The sequence below is a fragment of the Phyllostomus hastatus genome, unplaced genomic scaffold (genome assembly GCF_019186645.2).
Source record: "Phyllostomus hastatus isolate PE091 unplaced genomic scaffold, TTU_PhHast_1.1 phas_scaffold_443, whole genome shotgun sequence".
NCBI lineage: Eukaryota > Metazoa > Chordata > Mammalia > Chiroptera > Phyllostomidae > Phyllostomus > Phyllostomus hastatus.
This window is the reverse complement of record NW_025334031.1, coordinates 432,291-454,713: the sequence shown is the minus strand read 5'-3', so window position 1 is coordinate 454,713 and position 22,423 is coordinate 432,291. Positions and strand designations below refer to the sequence as shown.

The 22,423-nt window shown below is 68.8% G+C and overlaps 2 protein-coding genes across 5 annotated transcripts; one reads left to right on the top strand and one right to left on the bottom strand.

Moving 5' to 3' along the window:
• The first annotated feature begins 293 nt into the window (after positions 1 to 293).
• DEAF1 (DEAF1 transcription factor) lies at positions 294 to 17,577 on the top strand. Of its 4 annotated transcripts, none has more exons than XM_045821093.1 (13): positions 294 to 701; positions 2,975 to 3,072; positions 4,320 to 4,449; positions 4,713 to 4,859; positions 5,164 to 5,303; positions 5,773 to 5,838; positions 6,914 to 7,006; positions 7,147 to 7,273; positions 7,543 to 7,671; positions 8,059 to 8,187; positions 9,735 to 9,982; positions 16,226 to 16,312; positions 17,153 to 17,577. In XM_045821093.1, the coding sequence occupies exons 1-13, from the start codon at positions 413 to 415 to the stop codon at positions 17,255 to 17,257; spliced, it is 1,788 nt and encodes a 595-aa protein (XP_045677049.1). In that variant the 5' UTR covers positions 294 to 412; the 3' UTR covers positions 17,258 to 17,577. The 4 variants fall into 4 exon arrangements, with proteins under 4 accessions (XP_045677049.1, XP_045677048.1, XP_045677051.1 ...); XM_045821092.1 differs by having other exon boundaries at positions 295 to 701; positions 16,223 to 16,312; XM_045821095.1 differs by lacking the exons at positions 16,226 to 16,312; positions 17,153 to 17,577 and adding an exon at positions 11,288 to 11,409 and having other exon boundaries at positions 295 to 701.
• Positions 17,578 to 18,531: 954 nt separating this feature from the next.
• Positions 18,532 to 21,181, bottom strand: DRD4 (dopamine receptor D4). The gene is made up of 4 exons (XM_045821116.1): positions 20,879 to 21,181; positions 19,482 to 19,594; positions 18,937 to 19,379; positions 18,532 to 18,844 (listed from the first exon to the last, which is right to left on the bottom strand). Exons 1-4 carry the CDS (start codon positions 21,164 to 21,166, stop codon positions 18,627 to 18,629), a joined length of 1,062 nt encoding a protein of 353 aa, XP_045677072.1. The 5' UTR covers positions 21,167 to 21,181; the 3' UTR covers positions 18,532 to 18,626.
• Positions 21,182 to 22,423: the final 1,242 nt, after the last annotated feature.

Below are 22,423 nucleotides of genomic sequence, written 5' to 3'. Positions count from 1 at the left end.
GTGTCGGTGTTCGGCGAGCTTCGGGCCCACGGTCGGCCACCTTGTGGGCCGGGGACGACGGCGGCCACGGCCTCCTAGGCGCCAAGGAAGGCCAGCGCCGAGCCGCTCGGAAACGCTCGTGCGGCCTCGTACCAGTTCGGACAGCCTCGGCTCCGTACTTCGGGCCTCTTCGGGCCTCCTCGGTTCCGGACTCCCGGCCGTCGGCTTGGCTCGACTGGGCCACTTCGTGCCGGTTCGGCCTCTTCTCGGACGGCCTCGGCTCGGCTCGGCTCGGCGCGCGGCTTCGGGCGGCCTCGGCTCGGCTGGGCTCGGCTCGGTTCGGGCGGCCTTCCTCGGGCGGCGCGCTTCGGGCTCCATCCCGGCCTTCGGGCGGCCCCGGCCAGCGCCTTCGGGCGGGCTCGGCGGAGTCCGGATGGAGGACTCGGACTCCGCCGCCAAGCAGCTGGGCCTGGCCGAGGCAGCGGCGGTGGCGGCCGCGGCCGCTGTGGCGGCGGCGGCCGCGGCCGCGGCGGGGAGTGAGGCCGAGGAGTCGGTGCTCAGCAGGGACGAGGACTCGGAGGAGGACGGTGACTCGGAGGCGGAGCGCGAGACGCGGCGGGTGACAGCCGTGGCGGTGATGGCCGCAGAGCCCAGGCACATGGACATGGGCACCGAGGCCCTTCCCGGCCCCGACGAGGCTGCTGCGGCCGCCGCCTTTGCAGGCAAGTGCCGCGGGCCCGCGCCCTCCCGCTCCTGACCCGCGCGCACCTGCCACGCACCTGCTCTACGAGACCAGGCCACACCTGCCCCGCGCATACCTGTCCCGCGCACACCCCCTGCACACAGCTCAACGACCTCCCACACCCGCACCTGAACCCCCTGCACCTGCCCTGCACGCACCTAGAGTGACCAACCCACAGCTCCCCTGCACACACCCGCTGCACTTGCTTCGCTCACACCTGCCCGTACACACCCCCTGCACCACACACCTACCCTGTACATGCCCCAGGACCAGCCCGCCCACCCTCCCGGAGAACCTGCCGCACCCACCACGTGTGCCCTGTCGTTCCTGCACGCCGCCTGCTGTGCACGCACACCTGCTTCCTCAGTCCCTTTTCCTTGTGACAGCTCCCCTTCTCCTGTTCAGCACTCTGCGCTTTTTCTGGAACCTTCCCAGCGCCTGCCACTTGCCCTGCCTGTCTTGTACGTCTGTCCTGGGTGCATGTGACACAGTGGGGTGGGGGATGGGGTCAGACATGGATTCCGTCCTGGAGTTGCTGGAGGGTGGGCATGTCTGGTCGTCCTGACTTCTAGGGGCCAGTTCCGGTGTGGCCTGAGGGTTGGGTAGCGAGACAGCAGCGACCCAGCCTGGGAAAGCCAGCTGCTTTCTGGGGCAGTGACGCCGGAGGTCAGCTGCCTGCCTGTCCCCCGCCTGTCCCCTTCTGCTTCAGGGCTTGTCCCTTCCCCTGCTGGCCTTTCCATCCAGCTGTCCTCCCCCCAGGGGAAGGCAGTAGGCCCGGGTGCTGACCCACGTTCCGTTTACTGACCCACAGAACGTTTTGCTTCTCACGGGCTGTGACCCATGGAGCCTCAGAGAGCGGCCCACAGCGCCTTTCAGAGGTCGCTCCAGGCCGTGTCCCAGAGGGGGTGGACGCTCTCCCAGGGGTGTCCTTACGACTGGGAGCGGAGTGCCCGAGCCCTTGGAGAGCAGTGTGTGGTGGTGCCACAGCTGAGGCGCTGTCCCCCGTGGCTTCGCAGGCCTCCGAGTTGGACAGCAGCCTCCTGGTGCCCTGTGTGTGGCCCCCCTCGTGTGTGCTCGAGGGTGGGTCTGCTGCACACTCACGCAGGCGCTCATTTAGCGCCGTGGGGGGCCGGGCAGGGCCGGGCGCCTGTGCTCTGCCTGTGGTTGGTTTGGGGTCCTCGGAGAAGCAGGGAAAGGGTTCTGTCCTCGTCGCCGGACTCTGGAGTCACGTTGGGACTCTGGACCGTGAAGCTCTTTTTCAGGCTTTTATCCTTTCCGCACACGTTTTTTCCAAGCGCGGAAACGTGACACCTGTCGTGACGTCAGAAAGGCGTATGGACGCTGGTTTTTTCTGCAAAACTTGACGGTTGTGTCGTGCGTGCGCTGAGGCGGTAACACACTCTGCTGCTTGCTGCAGGGGCTCGGGAGCCCTTGGCGGCCGCCGCCTTGGCATGTGTGGTCCCCGTGTGTGTTCCTGGCGTGTCTGGCAGAGGGCCGCTGTGTGGCCTTCAGACGGGGCCGCCTCGGCTTGCGGGAGAGCTGCAGGCGGCTGGGCGGTGGACTGGACGGTGAGGGGGTGTCCGGGCCGGTGGCGAGTGCAGGCCAGTGGGATGTGCGGACATCGTTGAGGCGGTGATGTTGCGAGCCTCCTGCGTGCTGGAGAGGCCCTGGGCACGGGGTCAGGGGGTGCCGTGTGGCCCCAGGAGGCGCTGTCCTCCTCCGGGGAGCTCTTCAGGGTGGCGCACGAGCAGAAGGCCGTGGTCGTTGGGAGGGGCGGAGCACAGGCGAGGGAAGGCCTGGGGGAGACCCTGGCTGAGTGGCGCCAGGGAACCCTCGGGGCAGGTGGGTGCAGCGCACCTGCATGAGGACTGACGCCGCAGAGGCTCAGGGACACCTGGTGGCTGCGGGGAGGTGTGGGGAAGGGGTGGGGCCCCCAGGGCGGGGCGGGAGGTGGGAGCAGGCGGGGGCGCCTCTCTGGCTGGCAGCTGTTGCAGGACGTGCTGGTTTCCTCCTAAAAGGGGCCAGAAGCCGGGGGCGGCTGGCACAGCCTGGGGACCCTGGACAGGCCCAGTGGGTGCGGGGAGGGGCCCTTGGGGGCCTCTCGTTGCGGTGGGAGGCTCTTCCCTGGCGGGACGGGGCTGGCCAGACAGTGGTCCGGCAGGGCCGGTGAGACCCTGTGTGAGGGGCCAGGGGTGCAGACTCCCTCCTGGGGTGGGCCCCGAGGGCGCGCTGAGCAGGGCCTCCGTGTTGCAGAAGTGACCACGGTGACGGTGGCGAACGTGGGCGCCTCGGCGGACAACGTCTTCACCACGTCGGTGGCCAACGCCGCCTCGCTGTCGGGACACGTCCTGGTAAGCGGCACTGCCAGCTTCTCCGCCGGCCCGGCCTCTGCACTCAGCCTCGCCCCGGCAGGGCCGTCAGAGCTGGGGGGCACCTCGCCCTGGAAGTGTGGGCAGGCGGAGGCACCCGTCGGAGCCCTGGGGTCAGGGGACGGCGCTTCTGCCCTCCTGGCCAGAGGACGCTCAAGGCCCTTGGGGTGGGAGCATCCTTCCGGGGGACCCCGCCCTGCCACTCTCTTGGTCAAGGGAGGTTTGGAGGCCCCGCCCCCACCAGACCCGGCCTGCTCCGCACCAGGGACCGCCCACCCCTTCACCTCGCAGCCGAGTCCCCTTCCTTCCCAGTGGCGTTTGTGCCCAGAGTCAGAGCCCACCGGTCACTGTCCCACTGCCCGTTCCTCTCTCACGGCCGAGGCCTTCTGTGACTCGGAGCACAGCCTGGTGTCCAGGTGGCCGGGGCCAGGGCTGGGCGGTCTCCAGAAGGGGAGTTTCCTGGGGCCTTTGCCGCGACGGTCGGGGTGCTTGGGGCCTTGGTCCCACTCTCGGGACTCCAGGCGCCTGCTGGCCGAGTCACTGGCGTTGGGTGGGCCAGGAGCAGAGCCCCTGCTCGGGGCAGAGGACGCAGGGAGGCCCCGTGCGGGTGCGAGAAGCCCGGCCCGTTTCCACGGGGCCCTGGCGCGCCGCAGGCTGACGGCCGGGCCCTCCTCCCGGCAGCAGGTGTCCCCACACGTCAGAGAGCCAGGGCAGCCGAGCCGGGCCTCCTGCGTGGGGCACCGTCTGTGGCTGCGAGGACGGGCCGGAAACTGTGGTGGAAAAGGACGAGAGAGGGGCCCCGCCTGCTGCTGCAGAGACAGAGACGCTCTGTGGTTCGGGCAGGAGCCCCAGGGATGCCCACCTGCGCCCTGACCCGGTCCCCGGTCCCCGAGTGCAGGCCCTGCCGGCGTGCACACTCACGGGTGGGGTGGGGTCCCTCCTCGTTGTGACAGCCCACTGGCGCCGCCCCCAAATGGGGGGCAGCGTCTGCAGACGTGAGGCGGCCCTCATGGCCCGCGTTAGTTTTGCCCTTTCGGCTTGCTCAGGGCCACACACCTGGCACTGTCCCATCCCGGGGGTGGCTCTGTGCTCCGGTCTCAGCGACGTCTTGGGAGCAGGCCGGGGGGTGTGGCAGGCAGCCCCTGGTTGGCAGGAGCCCGCCCACTGTGCCCAGTGACCCGCCCGCGGCCGCAGAGCCGGCATGACGGGCGGGACGCTCTCCCCTCCAGTCCGGCAGGACCGCCCTGCAGCTGGGAGACAGCCTGAACGCCGAGAAGGCCACGCTGATCGTGGTGCACACGGACGGGAGCATCGTGGAGACCGCGGGGCTGAAGGGGCCCGCCGCTCCGCTCACCCCAGGTAGGGGTGCCCGCCCCCTGCCCCGGTGAGCCGTGCCCCGGGGGCCGTGTCCCGGAGTCCGGCCGGCACGTTTCTGTGGCGGGTTCGCAGCGGCAGGTGTGAAGGGAGGGGGTGGGGTTTCGGGGCCGAGACAGCACCCCGGAGCGGAAAGGGGCGTGCTGGGGCGCCTGAGCGCCGCCATGGGAGACGGGCTGGGGTCACGCACTTTCGGGCGTCTCCCGGTGCACTCAGGGTCCGCCACTGTCCCACGCTGTCTTTGCCAGGCCCCCAGTCCCCGCCGGCGCCCCTGGCCCCCGGCCAAGAGAAGGCGGGCAGCAGGTACAACTGGGACCCGTCGGCCTACGACAGCGAGCTGCCCGTGCGCTGCCGCAACGTCAGCGGCACCCTGTACAAGAGCCGGCTGGGCTCCGGTAGGGACCCCGCTGCCCGCTGCCCACCGCCCCCCCGTGCACCGGGGCCCTGGGAGCCGGCGAAGGGCACAGGCGGAGCCTCGGGCACCCTGGGGAGGGCTGGGTGGCACTGGGGGCAAACAGGGAGCGGGGCCTGGACGCAGGTGGCTGGGGTGAGCGCGGCGTGCGGGCCGTGGGCGGCGCTGCAGACCCCGCCTGCCTGCGGGGGTCAGCCTGCAGCCTGCGGGGGTCCGCGGCGGGGGCAGGTGAGGCACCACGGGCCAGGACGGGAAGCGGGGACGGACCACCCTCCTTGCCGTCCCAGGAGGCCGGGGCCGGTGCATCAAGCAGGGGGAAAACTGGTACAGCCCCACGGAGTTCGAAGCCATGGCGGGGAGGGCCAGCAGCAAGGACTGGAAGCGGAGCATCCGCTACGCCGGCAGGCCGCTGCAGTGCCTCATCCAGGTGCCGCGCCGGTGCCCTCTGTGGCCGGGGTGGGCGTGGGGGCCGCTGCGGGGCCCCCGGGTGGGCTCCCACTGAGCGCCAGTCCCCTGGGCAGGTCGCTTGGCCTCTGTGTTTCGCAGCCTCCGGACGCACATAGGATGACGGTGGCGTTGCCAGCGCGGTGGCGGGGGTGGGGGGGGGGGGTGAGGCCGGAGGTCTGGGCCAGGGGGGCAGTTGCCCCGAGTTTCCGGGGCCTCCCTCTGCATCAGCCTCCTCCCGAGAGGAGGCTTCTGGGTGGTCTCTGCAGCTCAGCCCCCGGGGGCAGTTAGGGAGGGTGCCGAGGGGCTCCTGGGAGGAGAGGGGCCGGTCCCGCCCCAGCCGAGGCGTCAGGGGAGGGAGCACAGGATGGAAGGGTCTGGGAGGTGCAGGACTCGTCCTTCCGAGCGGGCCACGGTCAGGGCCAACGCGGCGCTGCCTTCTTCTCGCCCAGGACGGGATCCTGAACCCTCACGCCGCCTCCTGCACCTGCGCCGCCTGCTGCGATGACATGACCTTGGTGAGTGGCCGGAGGTCACGTGCCCGGCGGGGCCCTCAGCACCTCTCGGCCCGCCCGGGCGTTGTGCTCGAGGCTCCCGGGTTCCCCTTCGGGCCCCCGAGGCGGGGGGAGGTGGTCACCAGCTTCCCACACAAACTCAGGTTCGTTCCGGCCGTGTGGCTCGGGGGTTGACGTGCCTCCTGCAGACCCAGAGCTTGAGGGTTCGAGTCCCAGTCAGGGCGCATTCTGGGTTGGGGGGCTTCCGTCCCCCGCGCCAGGGCACGTGTGAGAGGCAACTGATCGATGTTTCTCTCCCTCCCTCCCCCTCTCTGAAATCAACCTGCAGGTCCTGGGGGAGGATAAAAAAAGTTCTCTTTCCACACATTGCTCTGGTGGCTGGACCCCGGCTGGGGCACGTGGGTGGCCCCTGGGTGGTTGTTCAGGGGATGCTGGTGGAGATGTCCTGGGAAACGGAAGGCTCCTATGATGTCATCTGTTGACCCTGAAACAAACACTTTTTAAAAAAGGTTTTTATTTATTTATTTTTAGGGAGAAGGGAAGAGAGGGAGAAAGAGAGGGAGAGAAACATCACTGTGTGGTTGCCTCTCGAGCGCCCCCTACTGGGGACCTGGCCCGCCACCCAGGCGTGTGCCCTGACTGGGAATCGAACTGGTGACCCTTTAGTTCGCAGGCTGGTGCTCAATCCACTGAGCCACACCAGCCAGGGCCAGATACTTCTTTAATGACAGTATCTCATCAGGTGAGGAGTGTCAGTAAAGATGTGGAAATTGCAAAGGGGAATCAGATGGAAATTCTAGAACTGAAAGCAGACTTCCTGCTGGGGGCCACGGAAGGGTGTGGTCCTTTCTGGGGCTTGGGGACACTCGGCCGGACGGTCGTCCCTGGGGATCTGGGGCCTCCTCCCCAGGGGCTGTCTGCTGCCTCCCCTGGTCCACGGGGTCTTCTCGCTCGGTTAGCGGCCTCAGCGCCTCCTCCTTCCTGCGGGGCACAGGCGCCTGCTGCTCCTTCTGGGCGGCGGTTTCTCCTCTCCCTGCACTCGGTCCCCGAGTGTTTTCTGTCTTCTGGTGATTCCCAGACGCCCGATACGCCGACGACGCTCTTTCCGGTGTTCCAGCACCGTCACCCACACGTTCTTTCTGGAAGCACCTTCTCTGTCACTTTGAGGAAGGTGGGGCCTAAAGGGGGGAGCTCGAGAGCAGCCTGCCCCCTGCTGGCCTCTCGGCCAACCGGACTCGGGCCCCCGAGCCCGGGCACGGCGCGAGGGCCGCGCCCACACCCAGCGGCCCCGTGTCTCTGTGCTCCCCCCAGAGCGGCCCCGTCCGGCTCTTCGTCCCCTACAAACGGCGCAAGAAGGAGAACGAGCTGCCCGCGGCCCCGGGGAAGAAGGAGGCCGCCAAGAACGTCACGCTGCTCCCGGCCACCGCCGCCACCACCTGTGAGCGCCCATGGCAGCGCTTGCCCTCGCCCCTCGGTGTCCCTGTGGGTCCCCACCCGTTTAAAACAGGTCCTGCAGGGCTGGCGGGCCTGTCAGTGTCCCCTGCTCCCCCCACCCCCGTCCCCCCCGAGGCGCCAGGGTCCCCGGTCTCTTGCGAGTCCTTGCAGACGGGACGGCAGCGTGTGCGGCGCCCACACCCGGGGGCCCCGGGCGCCTGCGGCCCTTCCGAGGCCCCGGCCACGTGGTCAGAAGCGCTTCTGGTCTTCCAGTTACTGTGACCTCCTCAGGACAGATCACTACCTCCGGCGCACTGACCTTCGACCGGGCGTCCACTGTGGAAGCCACCGCGGTCATCTCGGAGAGTCCGGCGCAGGGCGACGTCTTTGCGGGAGCCACAGGCGAGTTGTCTGAGCCCCGGCCTCGCCCCTGCCCAGCGGGGCCTGGTGGGCGGTCTGGCTCCCAGAGGGTCTCGACGGGGCAGGGGGCGGGTGGGGGTGGGGTCGAGGAGCCGTGCCGCCCGGGATCTGAAAAGCTCCCTGGCACCGCCCGGTGTGGATGAGGCACCCGGCGTGCGGTGTGCGTGCTCCGGTCGCCGCACGGGGGGCCGACCGTGGAAACAACTGTGCCGTGTTCCCCCCAGCACGCCCCAGACTCGGCCACTCGCCCGACTCAGACCCGCACATCTCGGGAAGGCCCCCCCCCATGGCGGGGCCCCCCGGGACAGCGTGGCCGGGGGGCCGCCAGCAGCGGGGTCACCGGGCCGCCCACCCCGCTCTCGCCAACAGTGCAGGAAGCAGGCGTGCAGCCGCCGTGCAGGGTCGGCCACGCCGAGCCCCACTACCCCGGCTTCCAGGACAGCTGCCAGGTCGCGCCCTTTCCGGAAGCTGCGCTGCCGACCGCTCACCCCAAAATAGGTCAGTTCGGAGGAGCTGCTTGCGCACGCGGGCGGTTGTCCCTGGCGTTGCTCCCCTCGAAGGCGTTTGTGGGCGAAAGAGGGCGTTTGATTTTCTCTGTGGACGCTGTGGACTGGGGCCGTGCCCGCCACGGCGTGTCAGCACGGCCCGTGAGCACACGGCTGCACCCGGTCCCCGTGGGGGGTGTGGGGACCATGCGACCCGGGAAGGCCGACAGGAAGGCCGCCGGCCCGTCCCCGGGAGGAGCCAGCGCTGACCTCGATGTTTCCTTCCAGGCCCCACGCACGCTTCCGCCGCCGCCGCCGCACCCCCAGCGGGGCCTCCCCGCGCGGTGCACCGGCTGCCCTTTCATGACCTCGTGACCACGGTGTCACTTGCTTGTTCCATTCTCGCCGACCCATTTACACCTCCCCCCCTCAGGGCTGCTGCTTCTGCCCCTCACCCCAGCGCGCCACCAGGGCCCAGGGCCGGCCGGCGGGTGCAGCGGGCCGGGCCGGGCTGGGGCTGGGTGGGAGCCGGCTCCCGTGGGGTCAGCGTGGGCGCCCCAGGGCTGCCCCTCCCTCCGGCCTTGCTGTCTCCCGTTCCATTCTCCGGGCCGTGACCTGTTTCTGTCACAGTTTTGTCCCACACTGTCCCAGATCTGGCCTGTTGTCCTCGAGCACTTCCCTGCCTCCTGGCACAGTGAGAGGTGGGAGGTTGGGTCGGGTCTTCGGCTCCGCTGGAGCCCTGGCCCTCTCAGCGGGCCGGTGTGCGGGAGCCCAGGTCTGGCCCGGCTCGCGCCGGCTCCAGCGAGCGCTGTGTCCAGGGACCTCCCTCTGGCTTGAACCGGCCGTGGGGCGTGTTGACCCCAGGCCGCAGGCTCTGGCCACAGACCAGGGTTTTTCCCTGGAAGGCACGCCCCCCACCCCCCACCGGGCGGCCTGCGCTGCTGCTGGGGGGCCCCTGCGCCCAGGCTGCGTGTTGAGCCCCCGCTTCCCGCCCAAACCACAGAATCCGCGGCGCCCGCACGCCCTCCTTTGGTCTGTGCAACTGCCCCTCGGGCTGAGAAACCGGGGGCGGCGGGCCCAGGCTGCTGCTTCTGCGGAGTCCAGCCCGCAGGCTCCTGGGCTCCCTCCGGCCACTTACCTCCCGCACGGCGGAGGTGACGTCAGTCCAGGGTAGCGAGCGTCCCGGGCGAGGCGCTCTAAGGCACACGGGCGCGGTCACGTGCCCGCCGCCGGCGTCCAGCCGCCGTCGGTGCGCGCTCGGGGCCCGACCTGTGCGGCTCCGTTTGTGAGATACTGTTCCGGAGCCGCATCCTCACCAGTCCGCTGTCCTCCCGGCTGGCCCTGCGGGACTCGCAGCCACGCTGCCCGAGCACCTCTCGCCCAAGGCCTGTGTCTAGCGTCCCTGCGTCGGGCGCACCTTAGGAGCAGGCCCGAGGCGTTCGTGGCCGCCCACCACCCCACCCCACTGCCGGTGCTGGGTGGGAGCGCCTGACGGGGGGCGCCGGGGCGCCAGGGGCCGTGCTAACGCGGGTGTGTCCCGCCCGCTCCACGCCGTTCCAGTGCTGACCTCCCTGCCGGCCCTGGCGGTCCCGCCCTCCAACCCCACCAAAGCCGTCTCCCCCTCGGTGGTCAACGGCCTGGAGATGTCGGAGCCGCGGAGCTGGCTGTACCTAGAAGAGATGGTCAACTCCTTGCTCAGCACAGCCCAGCAGCTGAAGACGCTGTTTGAACAGGCCAAGCAGGCCAGCTCCTACCGAGAGGCCGCCGCGGCCCAGGCCCGGGTGCAGGCGGACACCGAGCGGAAGGAGGTAACGTTCGCGCGGGCGGCACCTCGGGGTCCCAGTGACTGGGGGGCGGGTGTGGCCAGCGCCACCACGCCGGGGACTGGTCAGGGTCGGAACGGCGTGGCGAGCTGTGTGGTGCCACTGCATTCCACGTCCAGCGTGGGAGACGCTGTGAGTCGTGGGGCGGGTCCGGCGGGGCTCGACGGGGGCGGGGCTCGACGGGGGCGGGGCTCGACGGGCGGGCGGGGCTGCTGGCTCCTCGGGAAGCACTCTGAATCGGGCGGCACTGCGCATGCAGCTGAGCGTCCTCACTCGCAGCCTGCGTGCCTTTGGGTTCGTAGGCAGAAGTCAAAGTGATTTCCTTTTCTAAAAATCTTTTCTAAAATTTATTGATTGATTTTAGAGCTAGAGACGTCGACTTGTTGTTACACTTACTGATGCATTTGTTGGCTGATTTTCTTTTAAAGACTATTTTTAGACAGGGGAAGAGAGGGAGATAGAGGGAGAGAAACATCAGTAGGTGGTCGCCTCTCAAGCGCCCCCTACTGGGGATCCAGCCCTCAACCCGGGCATGCGCCCTGACCGGGAATTGAAACTGCGACCCTCTGGTCTGAAGGCCAGCACTCAATCCACTGAACCACACCAGCCAAGGCTTTTGGCTGATTCTTGTGCGGCCCTGACTGGGGTCGAAACTGCCACCTTGGTGGGTTAGGACGATGCCCCGACCACCTGAGCTTCCCCGCCGGGGCTCAGATTGTCTTCTGCCGAATCAGTGCAGGATAATTTTTCACTTCTTTTTGCTTCTCATAGATCAGAGGAAAGAAGAACTTTTAAGGTTCTTAATTTTGTAAATGATTTCTTAATATGTGATTAACTGTTTTCTTTTTAAACTTTTCCATTTTTCAATTACAGTTGACATACAACATTACCTTAGTCTCAGGTGTACAATGGGGTGGTTAGACACTTCTGTACCTTATCAGGTGACTCCCCGATAAGCCAGCACCCTCCTAGCCGTAGTGCTTCATTTGTTTCCAAGGAAGAAAAATGGTGCTTCAATCTCTAAAGAGATCACTTAAAATACTTAACTATATTCTAGCCCTGGCTGGCCTGGCTCAGTGGACTGAGTGCTGGCCTGCAAACCAAAGGGTCGCAGGTTTAATTCCCAGTCAGGGCACAGGCCTGAGTTGTGGGCCAGGTCCCCAGTAGGGGGCGCGAGAGAGGCAACCACCCATTGATGTTTCTCTTCCTCTCTCCCTCCCTTCCCCTCTCTCTAAAACAAACAAAATCTTTAAAATACATATATATAATCCCAAACTAACACCTCCTCAGTGCTGAGTTTCACGGGAAAGGAACAAGCGTAAGAACCACCGAGAGAGAGCGCCGTTCACTCGGACAGCGTGGGCCCGACCGTGCGCCCTCGGAGCAGGCCTTGGCCTCCGCCTCCGTGCTGTGCGGGGCGGGGGGGGGGGGCGGGGGTGTCTCCAGGCCAGGAACCGAGTCTTGACGCAAGTCCTCGCCCTGTGGGCGGGCGCCCACCGCCGGCAGACCGCTGCCAGCCTGTCCGCTCTTCAGGGCCGACCGCCGTGAAGCCAAGGTTTATAAATAACCCGAGGATGGCAGCAGCTGCCGGGCTCTGCCGACGGAGAAACGAAACTGAACTGATGGCAGCGCCGGCCCCTGAGTTAGCCGTGGAGAAGTGAGACTGCCAGCCCCACGCAGACGCCCGTGGCCCGGATGGGCTCTGCCTCCTCCTGAGGAACTGCCTTTCGGCCAGCTAGTGACACAGGACAGCTAGGGGCAAGTGCTTGGAGGGAAAATGCCAGCCACGGCCCCGACACCCGCAGGACCCCAGCCGGTGCTCGGGACCCCGGAGACACCTCCCGCCGGCCCCCACGGCCCCCACGCACTGGGAGAGACACTGGGGCCTGGGTCCTCAGGGAGACCCCGCCCAGGCGTCCGCGCGGCTCTTCTGCGTGCTCGTCTCTGCCGTGTGCCCGGCTGCCCCCTGGGGGGCCTCTGTCCCCCCCGGTTCACGGAATGTCCCCAGGAAGCCCTCGGCAGGCCCAGCCCTCGGCCCCCTCACGAGGGGTCCGTCCCTGCGGCCTGTCTCCGCCCGGCTGCGGGCGCCTTCCTTCCCTCACTCGTCCGTCGTTCCCAGGGGGTCGGACGCGGTGCCGTCTCATGGGGACCCTGTTGGGTTCAGTGATCTTGCGCCCCCAAGAGTGTCGGACGGGTTCTGGAAAGCGGGTAGACTCCTGGCTGGTCCCCCCTCCACCTCTTGGGGGCGGCGTGTGCCGGCCCCTCCGTCTGACTCTCCGTCTGGGGCGTGTGGCTTTCCTGGGGTTCAGGGAGACCCCGGGACGGCAGCCCTCACACCACATCTCCTGTGCTGCGCCCCTTTCTGCCGCCGAGCCCCCACTGGCGTTCCAGGCTCCCAGCCTCCAGGCCGCTTCCTGTGTCTCTAAGGGGTCATCTGGGCGGGTGCGCCTGGCGCGGCGGCTCTGGCACGGCCAGGGCGGCAGCCTGAGCTCGCTCACCATGTGAGCGTGACCTGTGCACACGGGCAGATGTGGGGTCGTGCTGTGGTGCAGCTGCCTGTTTCCAATTTAATTTCTATGTCCTTGGTGTACTGGTTTCTTTAAAGATGTTTTTTATTTACTTTTAGAGAGCTGGGAAGGGAGGGAGAGAAGCATCCACGTGTGTTTGCCTCTTGAGTGCCCCCCAACCAGGGACCTGGCCCACAGCCCGGGCGTGTGCCCTGACCAGGAGCCGAACTGGCGACCCTCCGCTCTGTGGGACGATGCTCAGCCCACTGAGCCCGGCGGGCCAGGGCTCTGATCACACACTTCAGACAAACCCCTGACACGCAAGACGAAGTCTCACGGACGCGTTGTCTTCATGGGAGTGTGGTTTACACACCATAAAATTCACCCCTTTCAAGTGTGTGATGCCGTAGCTTTCAGTAAACTCAAACTTGTGCATCCGACATGCGGTCTGCTTCCGGAATGCTCCGTCACCCCGAGGCACCGACAGACAGCGGGTGTGCAGATCCCGGACGCCTCCCTCGGCACTGGAGAGCCGGCCCCTCCTTGCAGCAGCCGGAGCCGGAGCCGTGCGCCGCCGGGAGGCTGTGTAACGAATGGCCCGCCGTGTGGACGCACCGGGTTCCCCGGTGATGCCCGCTCGGGCAGTCCCTGCTTTCTGGCTGCTCTGAAGACGTCGCCGCGTCTCTCAGGCAGGTCGGGACCTGTGGGTTATGCGGTGACCGGGCGCCTGTCTAACACCTCGGGGTGCTGCCAGCCTGCTCTCCGAGCGGCTGCACAGGGGGCGTCCCCAGCCGCAGGGCCTGCGGGCGTCCCGGGTCCCCATGCCACCTGCCTCCACCTGCACCGTGGCTCCGCCGACTGGGGGCTGCGGGGGTGTCCCAAGGCTTGACTTGCGTCTCCTCAGGTGCCCGCAGCTGGGGGTGGACCCTCGGGGCAGGACCTCCCAGACCCAGTGCGCGCTGTGACTTGGGTGAAAGAGTCAGTGGGACACAGCCGTTGAGGGTGTCCACTGCGTCGTGAACACCGCCAACCGCCTGCCACACGGCCGGGGCTGTGCAGGCGAACACGCGTTGGTGGCCTCTGTAAGTTGCCCCATAGTCCAGAGATTTGGGGGTCGTTTAAAGGGCGGGGAGGGGACATGAGGTGTAGACCCCTGTGGGGCGGTTCCCTCGTGCCCCTCGGCCCAGGTGCGCGGGGGACACGGGCCAGCTGCCTGGCTGTCCGTTTGTCCGTCTGTCCGTCCACAAGCTCCTTCAGGTCGGGGACGCAGGTCTCCCCACAGCCATCCTGGCGCGTTTGGGAGTGAAGAGGAAGGCCCCCCGGTGTGTCTTCCGACTCAGGGTGCACGGGGAAGCTCGCTGGGAACAGGCCCGTGGTCCTTACTCAGGACGGCCCCTGAACTGCGGGGTCCCGGCCTCTGCCCCACGCAGGCAGCTGGGACTGTGCGGGTAGGGCTGAGTTCCTCCCCCTGGGGCACACAGGGCCAGCTGCCCCGAAATCTGAACTGAACTCCTCGCCGCTGAGGAAACGAAAGGGAAACGTTCCCAACTGTCAGTTCCTCATTCCCCTGCCCTGGCCCTTGACTTCTCGCTGGCGGTTCAGGTTTGCACGGAGGCGCCCCGCCCCCTCCAGCAGGCCCGGGGGGCAGCCGGTGGAGCGCAGCAATGTGGCCCAGCCCCAGGTGCGGCCCTGCTGAGCCAGCGGCCCCGTCAGCTGCTGTCCTTCTCACGGGAACAGCCCCAGCCCAGCCGCCTCCCTTCCCAGGGGGTCCGGAGCTGCGTCCTGTGACGGTGGCAGGCCGCCAGGGCAGAAGGGTGCTGCTCAGCCAGGGACGCGGGTGTGGCAGCGTTGGAGGTCCCCTCGCGGAAGGCCGGGCTTGGCGATTCATTTGTAATTTGATGTGTTTCTCAGAAAGAAACGTGTTGGGAGACCCCTTGCCCCCTTGACCCTGAAATCCCGGTGGGGAGGCCGCCTGGCCCCGCTGCGGCGCCTGAGCCTGTGACGCGGCCTTGCCGCCGCCTCCTCCCCGCTCCGGACCCGCCGTGACCTTCCTGCACTGTCCGCAAACACAGACGCGGTGTGCTGCAGGCCCGGGCAAGGGGGAGAGGCGGGGATGACGATGACGGCACGAGGAGACCGGCCTCGGGGTGGCGGGCACACGGCACAACATGCAGATGGCGTCTCAGAACTGCGCCCCTGAAGCCTGCGTGTCTCATTGACCAGTGTCACCCCAATAAACTCAATAAAAAATAATTATCAAAAGCTGAGCATGTCAGCCAGAGGAGGCCAACGAGACGTGGCCGTCCTCATCCCCGCGATGCGGCCCAGCACAAACGTGGGGACAGGTGGACTCGCCGTCCACCCGCCACGGCATGGGGCACCTTGGGCGTCCCCGCGGACCGTGCGTGCAGGCGAGCACTGGCCACACCCAGCGCCGCGCGTCCTCTCCAGCTCCAGAGGCAGGTCTGGGCTCTGCGGCACCTGGACACTCGGTTCTTGTGGAGTGAAGGGCTGTCGGGTGACAACGGACAACTTGGAGGCCCCTCTCCAGCGGCGTCCTGGGACTGGGGGCTCTGACCTGAGCGGCGTCTGAGGGAGGAGACACCCGCCGTGTCCCAGGAGCACAAGGACAGCAGTGACGTGGGACACGGGCGCGGCGTGGTGGCAAGGGTGCATGAGGTCCCGGTGTTTCCCACGCACGTGCTCAGGGGTTTCTGCTGCGCACCCCGGGCGTCAGCCAGCGTGAGAGTGACTTTCCGCTCTCGCGCCACCGGAGACAAGAGGACACGTTTGTGCTGCTTGCCTGCGGCGCTGGAAAGCTTTGGGGTTGCAGGGGCAAACCCCGATAGCCGAGGGGGAAGCTGCGCCGAGGCTCCTCCCACAGCGGCGGGGCGGCCGCGGGGTCAGGAGGGCCGGGACCTCGCTGCACCGCCCCCGACCGGCGCCCGTGCGCAGACCGCCCTCCGCCCTCCGCCCTCGGCCGGATCTTGTTTCTCCTGGGGCGTTTCGTCCCCGGAAGTCCCGCCGTGGGCGGAGGAAGCGGACCCTCGGGTTTCGTGGGACGTGCCCGTTTTCTGAAGGGAGCACACACTACATGGTGTTCTGAGTGGAAAGTGTCACTCGTGGAAAACGCTGCTCGTGGCGAGCACAGCGTTGCGCGGAGAAGGGAGCTGCGGCCGGAACGGAAGCCCGGAGCGGCCGGCTGGGTGCGGGGCGCAGGTTCAGGGCCGGCGCGGCGGGACGGGACGGGACAGGGGCCTCACGAACGCCGCGTGCTGTGGCCGTGCCCGCGCCGTCCCCGCCCCTGGAGTCGATGGCGAGGCTGCCATCTGCACATGTCACCAAAGCCGTGCCACCGGGGACTGCCTGGGACAGCGCGCCTGTCGACCGCAGAGAAAGGCTCCCGTGACAGCGTGTGGGGAAACGAAATGCACATTTCCGTGAACCGGTGGGCGGAGGGCTCGGAGTCGGGGTTGGGGACGGGGTGTGGGCTGCCTGGCCCGTGCTGACCGCAGTGCGGGTGTGTCCTCCCGGCCGCTCGGGCCCACGCGCCCCCGACGGCTTTGGGAATTCGGTCCCCAGGCTCGGTTCTGTGCGCGTGGTGGGAACGAGGCCAGCGCTTCTGGAGGTGAGGGGCGTGTGCGGGCGGGCGGCACACGTGCCGGGTCCTGGTGGCGCCCTGTCGCCCCGCGCCGTGCTGACGGCCCTGTCCTTGCAGCAGTCCTGTGCCAACTGCGGCCGCGAGGCGCTGAGCGAGTGCACCGGCTGCCACAAAGTGAACTACTGCTCCACCTTCTGCCAGCGCAAGGTAGGCCCCCCCCCCCCGGGCCTGCGCCCGGTCCGGTCCGCGTGGTGGTGGTGGGGGGGGTACCCTGCTCGCTGTGCCCTTTGACCTTGGGGTCGGCACCCCCAGCCCTGGAGGCCTCCTCACAGTCACGAGAGTCAGTGATTGGACACCTGCGTGTTTCTGGCCTTTGTCAGTGAGGAGGTGAACAGGAGGGTCTGGGAGCTGGAGGGCCGCCTGGCTCAGAGGTTTGGGACTTTCCACAGCGGGGGAGGCAGCTGGGGGCCCTCAGGCCTCTCCCTGCTGAGCGGGACCCGGGAAGGGCACAGCCCTGCAGTCCTGGAGCTCACCAGCCCGCTGCCCCGTCCGGGAGTCCTCGTGCAGCTGCACGCAGTTGTCTCTGTGCCTCCAGGGGCGCCTGCTCCCCCCACCCCCACTCTGGGCCACACCCTCACCTCCCCCTGTGCCCGTGTCCCTGGCTGTCCGGCCTCCTGAGAGCCCTGGTCCCGCCTGAGGGGGCCGCCGTGGTGCTCAGCACCCTGTCCTGCCTGGAAACAGGCCCCGGCCCAGCCCCCGCCGCGTTCTCCATGTTCCAGAATTACACATGGCCCCGTGGGCAGCGACACCAGGTGCAGCCTGCTCCCCCCACGTGCCTCGCAGTCCCTGAGAGGCCCCAGGGCCTGGACGCCTCTCAGGGTCCCGTGCTTCACGGCCCCTCCTGGCCGCCTCCCTGTGAACCGGTCCCACAGGCACAGGACAGCGAGGCCTGAGCGGGCGGGCGGGCCGTGGCCTGGGGTGGACACTCCTCGCTGCTGCGGAGCGGGCAGCTCCCGGCCGCACACACGGCTGTGTCCTTCCCGGCAGGACTGGAAGGACCACCAGCACGTGTGCGGCCAGGCGGCGGCTGTCACGGTGCAGGGGGACGAGGTCCACGTCGCCGAGAGCGTGATAGAGAAGGTCGCCGTGTGAGGGCCCGCCGGGCCCCCTCGCTGCAGCGTGGCGGGGCCGTCGCCGGACCCGGACCCCCGGGGGCTGCGGGGGCCACTGAGGATGTGAGGAAACTTGCTGGCCAAGTTGTGGACAGACTGGAAGCGGCCTGTGCCCTGCAGAGCCGCTGCTGCCCGAGGCCCGAGGCCCGAGGCCCGGGGGAGGGGCGCCCCGAGGACGGGCCGCTGCACGGTGCTCTTTTATCCTTGGATCACGAGGGTCCGGCCTTACCCACGGGTGTGTTGTGTTTGTAACACGGGTGTACATACATGTGTCTCAATAAAGTCGGTGTCCCTGCCCCACCCGGCTGCAGTCCTGGCCCCAGCTGCCCAGGCACAGGCGGCGAGTGGCCCCCCCACCAGCTCTGCTGCTCCCAAGGGAGCCCCGGCCCAGGTCGTGTGGGACCCCGGGGAGCTGGGCACCTGCGGTGTCTTCCCTGCATCTGCCACCCAAGGAGCCGGAACAGAGGCAGGAGCTGCAGGGTGGGCTGCCTGCCCCCCGCCCCCCCGGCATGCAGGTCCCTCAGGCCTCCGAGGGCTCATGCAGTCCTGGAAGTGACTGGCTCCTTGTGGCCGCAACGCAGGGACAGCCTGTGTGTGACCTCGTCCCCTTCACTCAGGTGACACCTGAGAACTCTGGACCCAACTGGGGACCTGGCCCAGGACCTGGGCATGTGCCCCAACTGGGAACCCAACCGGCGATCTGGAAATCCGGTCTTCCTGGGGGTGCGGGGGGGTGGCCCTGCCCTGTCCCGCCCCCACCCCCTGCGCCCTGGGCGGCCGCTCCCCTGAGGGTGGCTGTGTGTCCTGGGGGGTGGAGGGGCGTCTGCCTCCGTGGGGTCAGCTCAGCTGTGTTTTCCAGAGACCGGTGGGGGCCACCTCCGCTGGTCCTCGGTCCGGGAAGGCCCTGACCGCTGACCCCAGCCTCAGTGCCTGCAGGGCGACGTGTCCACTGACTCCCACCAGCAGAGGGGACAGCAGCCCAGGGAGGGAGGGGAGGGAGCCCAGGGGCGGGGGCCCACAGCTGGTGCCCAGGAGTGGAGGGGGGCTCCGGGGGAGGGTGGGAGCCACTGTGGGGGGGCCCAGGGCCGAGGTGCCCTTCCTGCGTCGCCCTGAGCCAGGAGCCAGCTTGTGGGGCCTGTCCTCTGCACTTCCTCGGAAGGAAGGGGTTAGCTGACCTCATGGGGGTCGGTAGGGGCCTGGGCTCCACTCGGGCAGAGCCACCCCCACCTTGGCCCCTTCCCCACCCACCCGCACGCCCTTGGAACCTTCTGCGTGGGTATTTAGGACGGAATCCGTTTGATAGTTGGGGCTATCACCCGCCGCCAGGGGAGGCGGGGTGGGGCCTCTGCTCAGCGGCGGCAGCAGCAGCAGCAGCGGCGCAGGGCCTTGCGGAAGACGCCGCGGAACTCGGCGTTGAAGGCCGTGTAGATGACCGGGTTCAGGGCGCTGTTAAGGTAGCCCAGCCAGGTGACGGCGCTGACCAGCCGCGGGGGCACCGCGCAGGCGGGACACAGGGCCCGCGTGATGTGCACCACGAAGAAGGGCGTCCAGCAGACCAGGAAGGCCCCTGTGGCGGGGGAGGGGGAGGCGTGAGCCGCGGCCCCGGGCACCCAGGCCCGGCGCTGCCGCCCTCCTCTCCGCGGGCGGGTGGGTACCCACCGACCACCACGGGCAGGACCCTCATGGCCTTGCGCTCCCGGCCGGGGATCTGGGCGCGCCTCCTTGGGGCCGGCGGCGGGGGCTGGGCCGGGCCGGCGGTGGGGGGCGGCGGCGGGCCGGGGCCGCTGGGCCGGCGGGGCGCGCGGCAGCGCAGTTTCGTGCGGCGCGCGGCCTGCCAGCGCCGCAGGCCCCGGAACGTGGCCCAGTAGAGCAGCAGCATGAGCGGGCAGGGCAGGAAGAAGGAGCACAGGGACGAGTAGACCACGTAGTCCCGGTCCTCCAGGCGGCACACGGCGGGGTCGCGGCCGCGCGCGTCGTTGAGGCCGCACAGCACGGGCGCGGCCACCGCTGCCGACAGCAGCCACGTGGCGCCGATGAGCAGCAGCTGACGCCCGCCCCGGCCCTGGCGGTTGTAGCTCAGGGGCACGGCCACGGCCACGAACCTGCGGGGAGCGCAGTGAGGGCCGTGGTACCTGGGGCGGAAGGGGCGGGAGCAGGGGGCGGGGCCGGGCGAGGATGGGCGGGCCCCGAGCTGCGCGGCCCACCTGTCCACGCTGATGGCGCACAGGTTGAAGATGGAGGCGGTGCACAGCATGACGTCCATGGCCATGAGCGCGTCGCAGAGGCCGGGGCTCAGCCGCCACACGCCACCCTGGACCTGGGCCACCAGAACCGGGCGGGACAGCAACAGGGGGTTTGAGACTCAAGCCCGGCCACCTGGCTGGCCCAGCCGGGCCCAGGCCAGCAGCCCACCACCGGCCACTCCCGGGCCTCCTCCTGTCAGAGCTGGGAAGGCCTGGGGGCGGTGGGGGCACCGTGGCCCGAGGACCCTGATCTCTGGTGATGTGGGGTGCAGGGTACCCCCGCTCCTCCCCAGAGCGCAGCGGAGAGCCAGCCCCTCTGCTCAGACTCCATCCCCGCCCGGGACTCTGGCCCGGCGGCTGCACCTCTGGGCCCACACCTGGAAAGCGAGGGGGGTGACGGTCCGCTCGTCGTCGTCCAGAGGGGAAATGAGATAAAAGCACACGGGTCTCAGCACCGTGACCCGCGCCCGGAGTGGACAGCTGCCCCCCTGGTAAATCTCCTCCCGCTGATTCGGGACGATTAGGAGCTTAAGGCCGCCGCTGTGACGTCCGCCCGCTGCTCCAGGGCAGGGGACAGAAGGTCACGCATGCCCTTGCCCTGCCAGCCTCTGCCCCGCCCCCCCGACTCAGCCACTGCGTCCACGTTGGAGACACCAAGCCTCCCCTCCCCCCCAGTCCAGGGCACGGCGTCCCCGACCCTGCGCTAAGCAGCTTTTCTCTGCCCCAACCGCCGAGGAGACCGAGCCAGCACCCAGGGGACCCACCTGGGCGCCAGACTTGGTCTGGAGTGGAGGCTCCTGGCCCTGGTTCTCCTCAGGGGCCATGGACCCCGCAGCCGCGCCCGCCTCAGTTCTGCTGCCCCCCCACCCCACCTCCCTTCCCTCCCTCTGCCCTTCACTGCCCCCCACCCCCCACTGTGGGCTGCCTCTGTGCGAGTGAGTGCAGGTCTGTGCTGGTGCGTGTTCCTGGTCACGCGTGGCTGGGGCCTGGGCAGCCGTGTGTGTCCCTGTGCCCGGGGCAGCCAGCCGGGGTGAGCCTGAGTCTGCCTGCCTGTCCCGCTGGCTGCCCTGGGGAGCCGACCCAGCGCAGGGCGGTGGGCAGGTGGCTGGACTGCCAAGGTCTCCTGTTTGCGGGGTCCCTGGCTTGAAGGACAGAGGCACCTCTCGGGTAGCAGATGCTACAGGGAGGGGTGGAAGGGAGGGACAGAAGAAGAGCAGACAGACAGCAAGGCGGGCACATGGGTCTGAGATGGGAGGGGGGTGGACTCAGGGGGGCACCAGGAGCAGCGCCCAGCGCGGGCTCCTGGGAAGGCCAGGGGCCGGGTCGCGCCGCGCCCCCGCAGCCGCGGCGGTGCCCACCTCGGAGTACACGAACAGCGGCAGCACGAGCAGGGCGAGGAGCAGGTCCGCGGCCGCCAGGCTCACGACGAAGTAGTTGGTGGGCGTCTGCAGGGCGCGCTCGGCCGCCACGCTCACGCACACTAGCGAGTTCCCCGCGAGCACCGCGCCAATGAGTAGCACGCCCCCCACCAGCGCTGCCGCCGCCCCCGGCCCCGCCAGCCCCGCCGGCGCCCCCGCACCTCTGTCGGCGCCAGGCCCGCGCCCCGCCAACAGCTCGCCAGCATCCGTGGCGCTGCGGTTCCCCATGGCGCCCCGGCCCCGCGCGCCCCTGTGGGCGCTCAGCACCGCGGACAGCGCCCAGGTCGGAACTCGGGAACCCCGCCCCTCGGGCACGCCCCAGTCCGGCCTTGGTCCCTCCTGATCCGCCCCAGCTCTATCAGCCCCGGGCGCTCCAGGGTCACCCTGTGTCTGCCCAGCTTGGACTTTTGCGCTGAGGGGACAGCCAGGCGGAACAATGCAACTGCCAAATGAGATGCGAGGTGAGCAGGGTGGTTGGCAGGGGCGGCCCGGCTCCAGGTTGGCGGGGGTGTCCTGGGTCTGCGCGCAGAGAAAGCCATGGAGCTGGAAGGTCGGCCGGACCACACCCCGAGGCGCGCGAGCACCCACGCCAACGCGGAGATCCCCGGGGTCCCTACATGCGCCCAAGCTGGGCCTCTCCAGGGACACTCCTGGAGGTGCCTGGAGGCACTGACGGGGCTGGGTCTCACTCCACCCTGTCCACGCAGCGTGGGAAGACTTACTTCTCAGGCCGGTCCTCCAGACTTGGAGAGACCTGACTCGGGGAGCCCTGGCTCCACCGCGGGCCCTGGGTTCTCGGGCACCCCCCTTGGGCCCCGGAGGGTCCCTAGTGCCTGAGGCCCAAGGCCCACCCTACCCCTCCCTCCTCCACCCCTCAGAGCCCACCCCTGCGCACCCTGGTGCGTCCCCCAGGACTGCAGGCTGCACCCCATTCCGGGAAGCAGCCTCTGTGGGGTGCCTGGGACCACCCTGAGCCTCTGCCTGACCCTCCGTCTGACCCTCCGTCCTCTAGAGGGGCCCACTGAGTGGTTCAACCCCCGTCCCAGTCTGTCACCTCGGAGCCTGTGACCCTGAGCAAGCATGCGTCCCCCCAGGGCTGGGACTGGGACCCTGGAAATGGTGCCGACCCCTGAGGCCTCCCTCGAGGTGACCTGAGTTGGGGCCGGGAGGGGCAGAAGCACTCCGGCAGAGAAAAGCAAAGCCCCAGTGAGAACCCTCTCGCCCCCCGCCCCCCGCCCCTCGGGCCCCCTGAGCCCGGCTGGGTCCCTCAGGCAGGCAGGCGAGGCCGCCCCCTGCAGCTGGCAGGGCTCTGCGGCCCCCCTGGGGTTTGGGGGCAGGACGCATGCTGGCTTCAGGCACAAGCCAGGAACCACTCCCCTCCCTCCCGCTGTCTGGGGTGGACTCCGGGGCCTCGAGGGGAGCTCTTCCCCAAGTGCCCCAGCGAGCTCCCAGCGTGGCGCCCCGGCCCGGGCTCCCCTTGGCTGC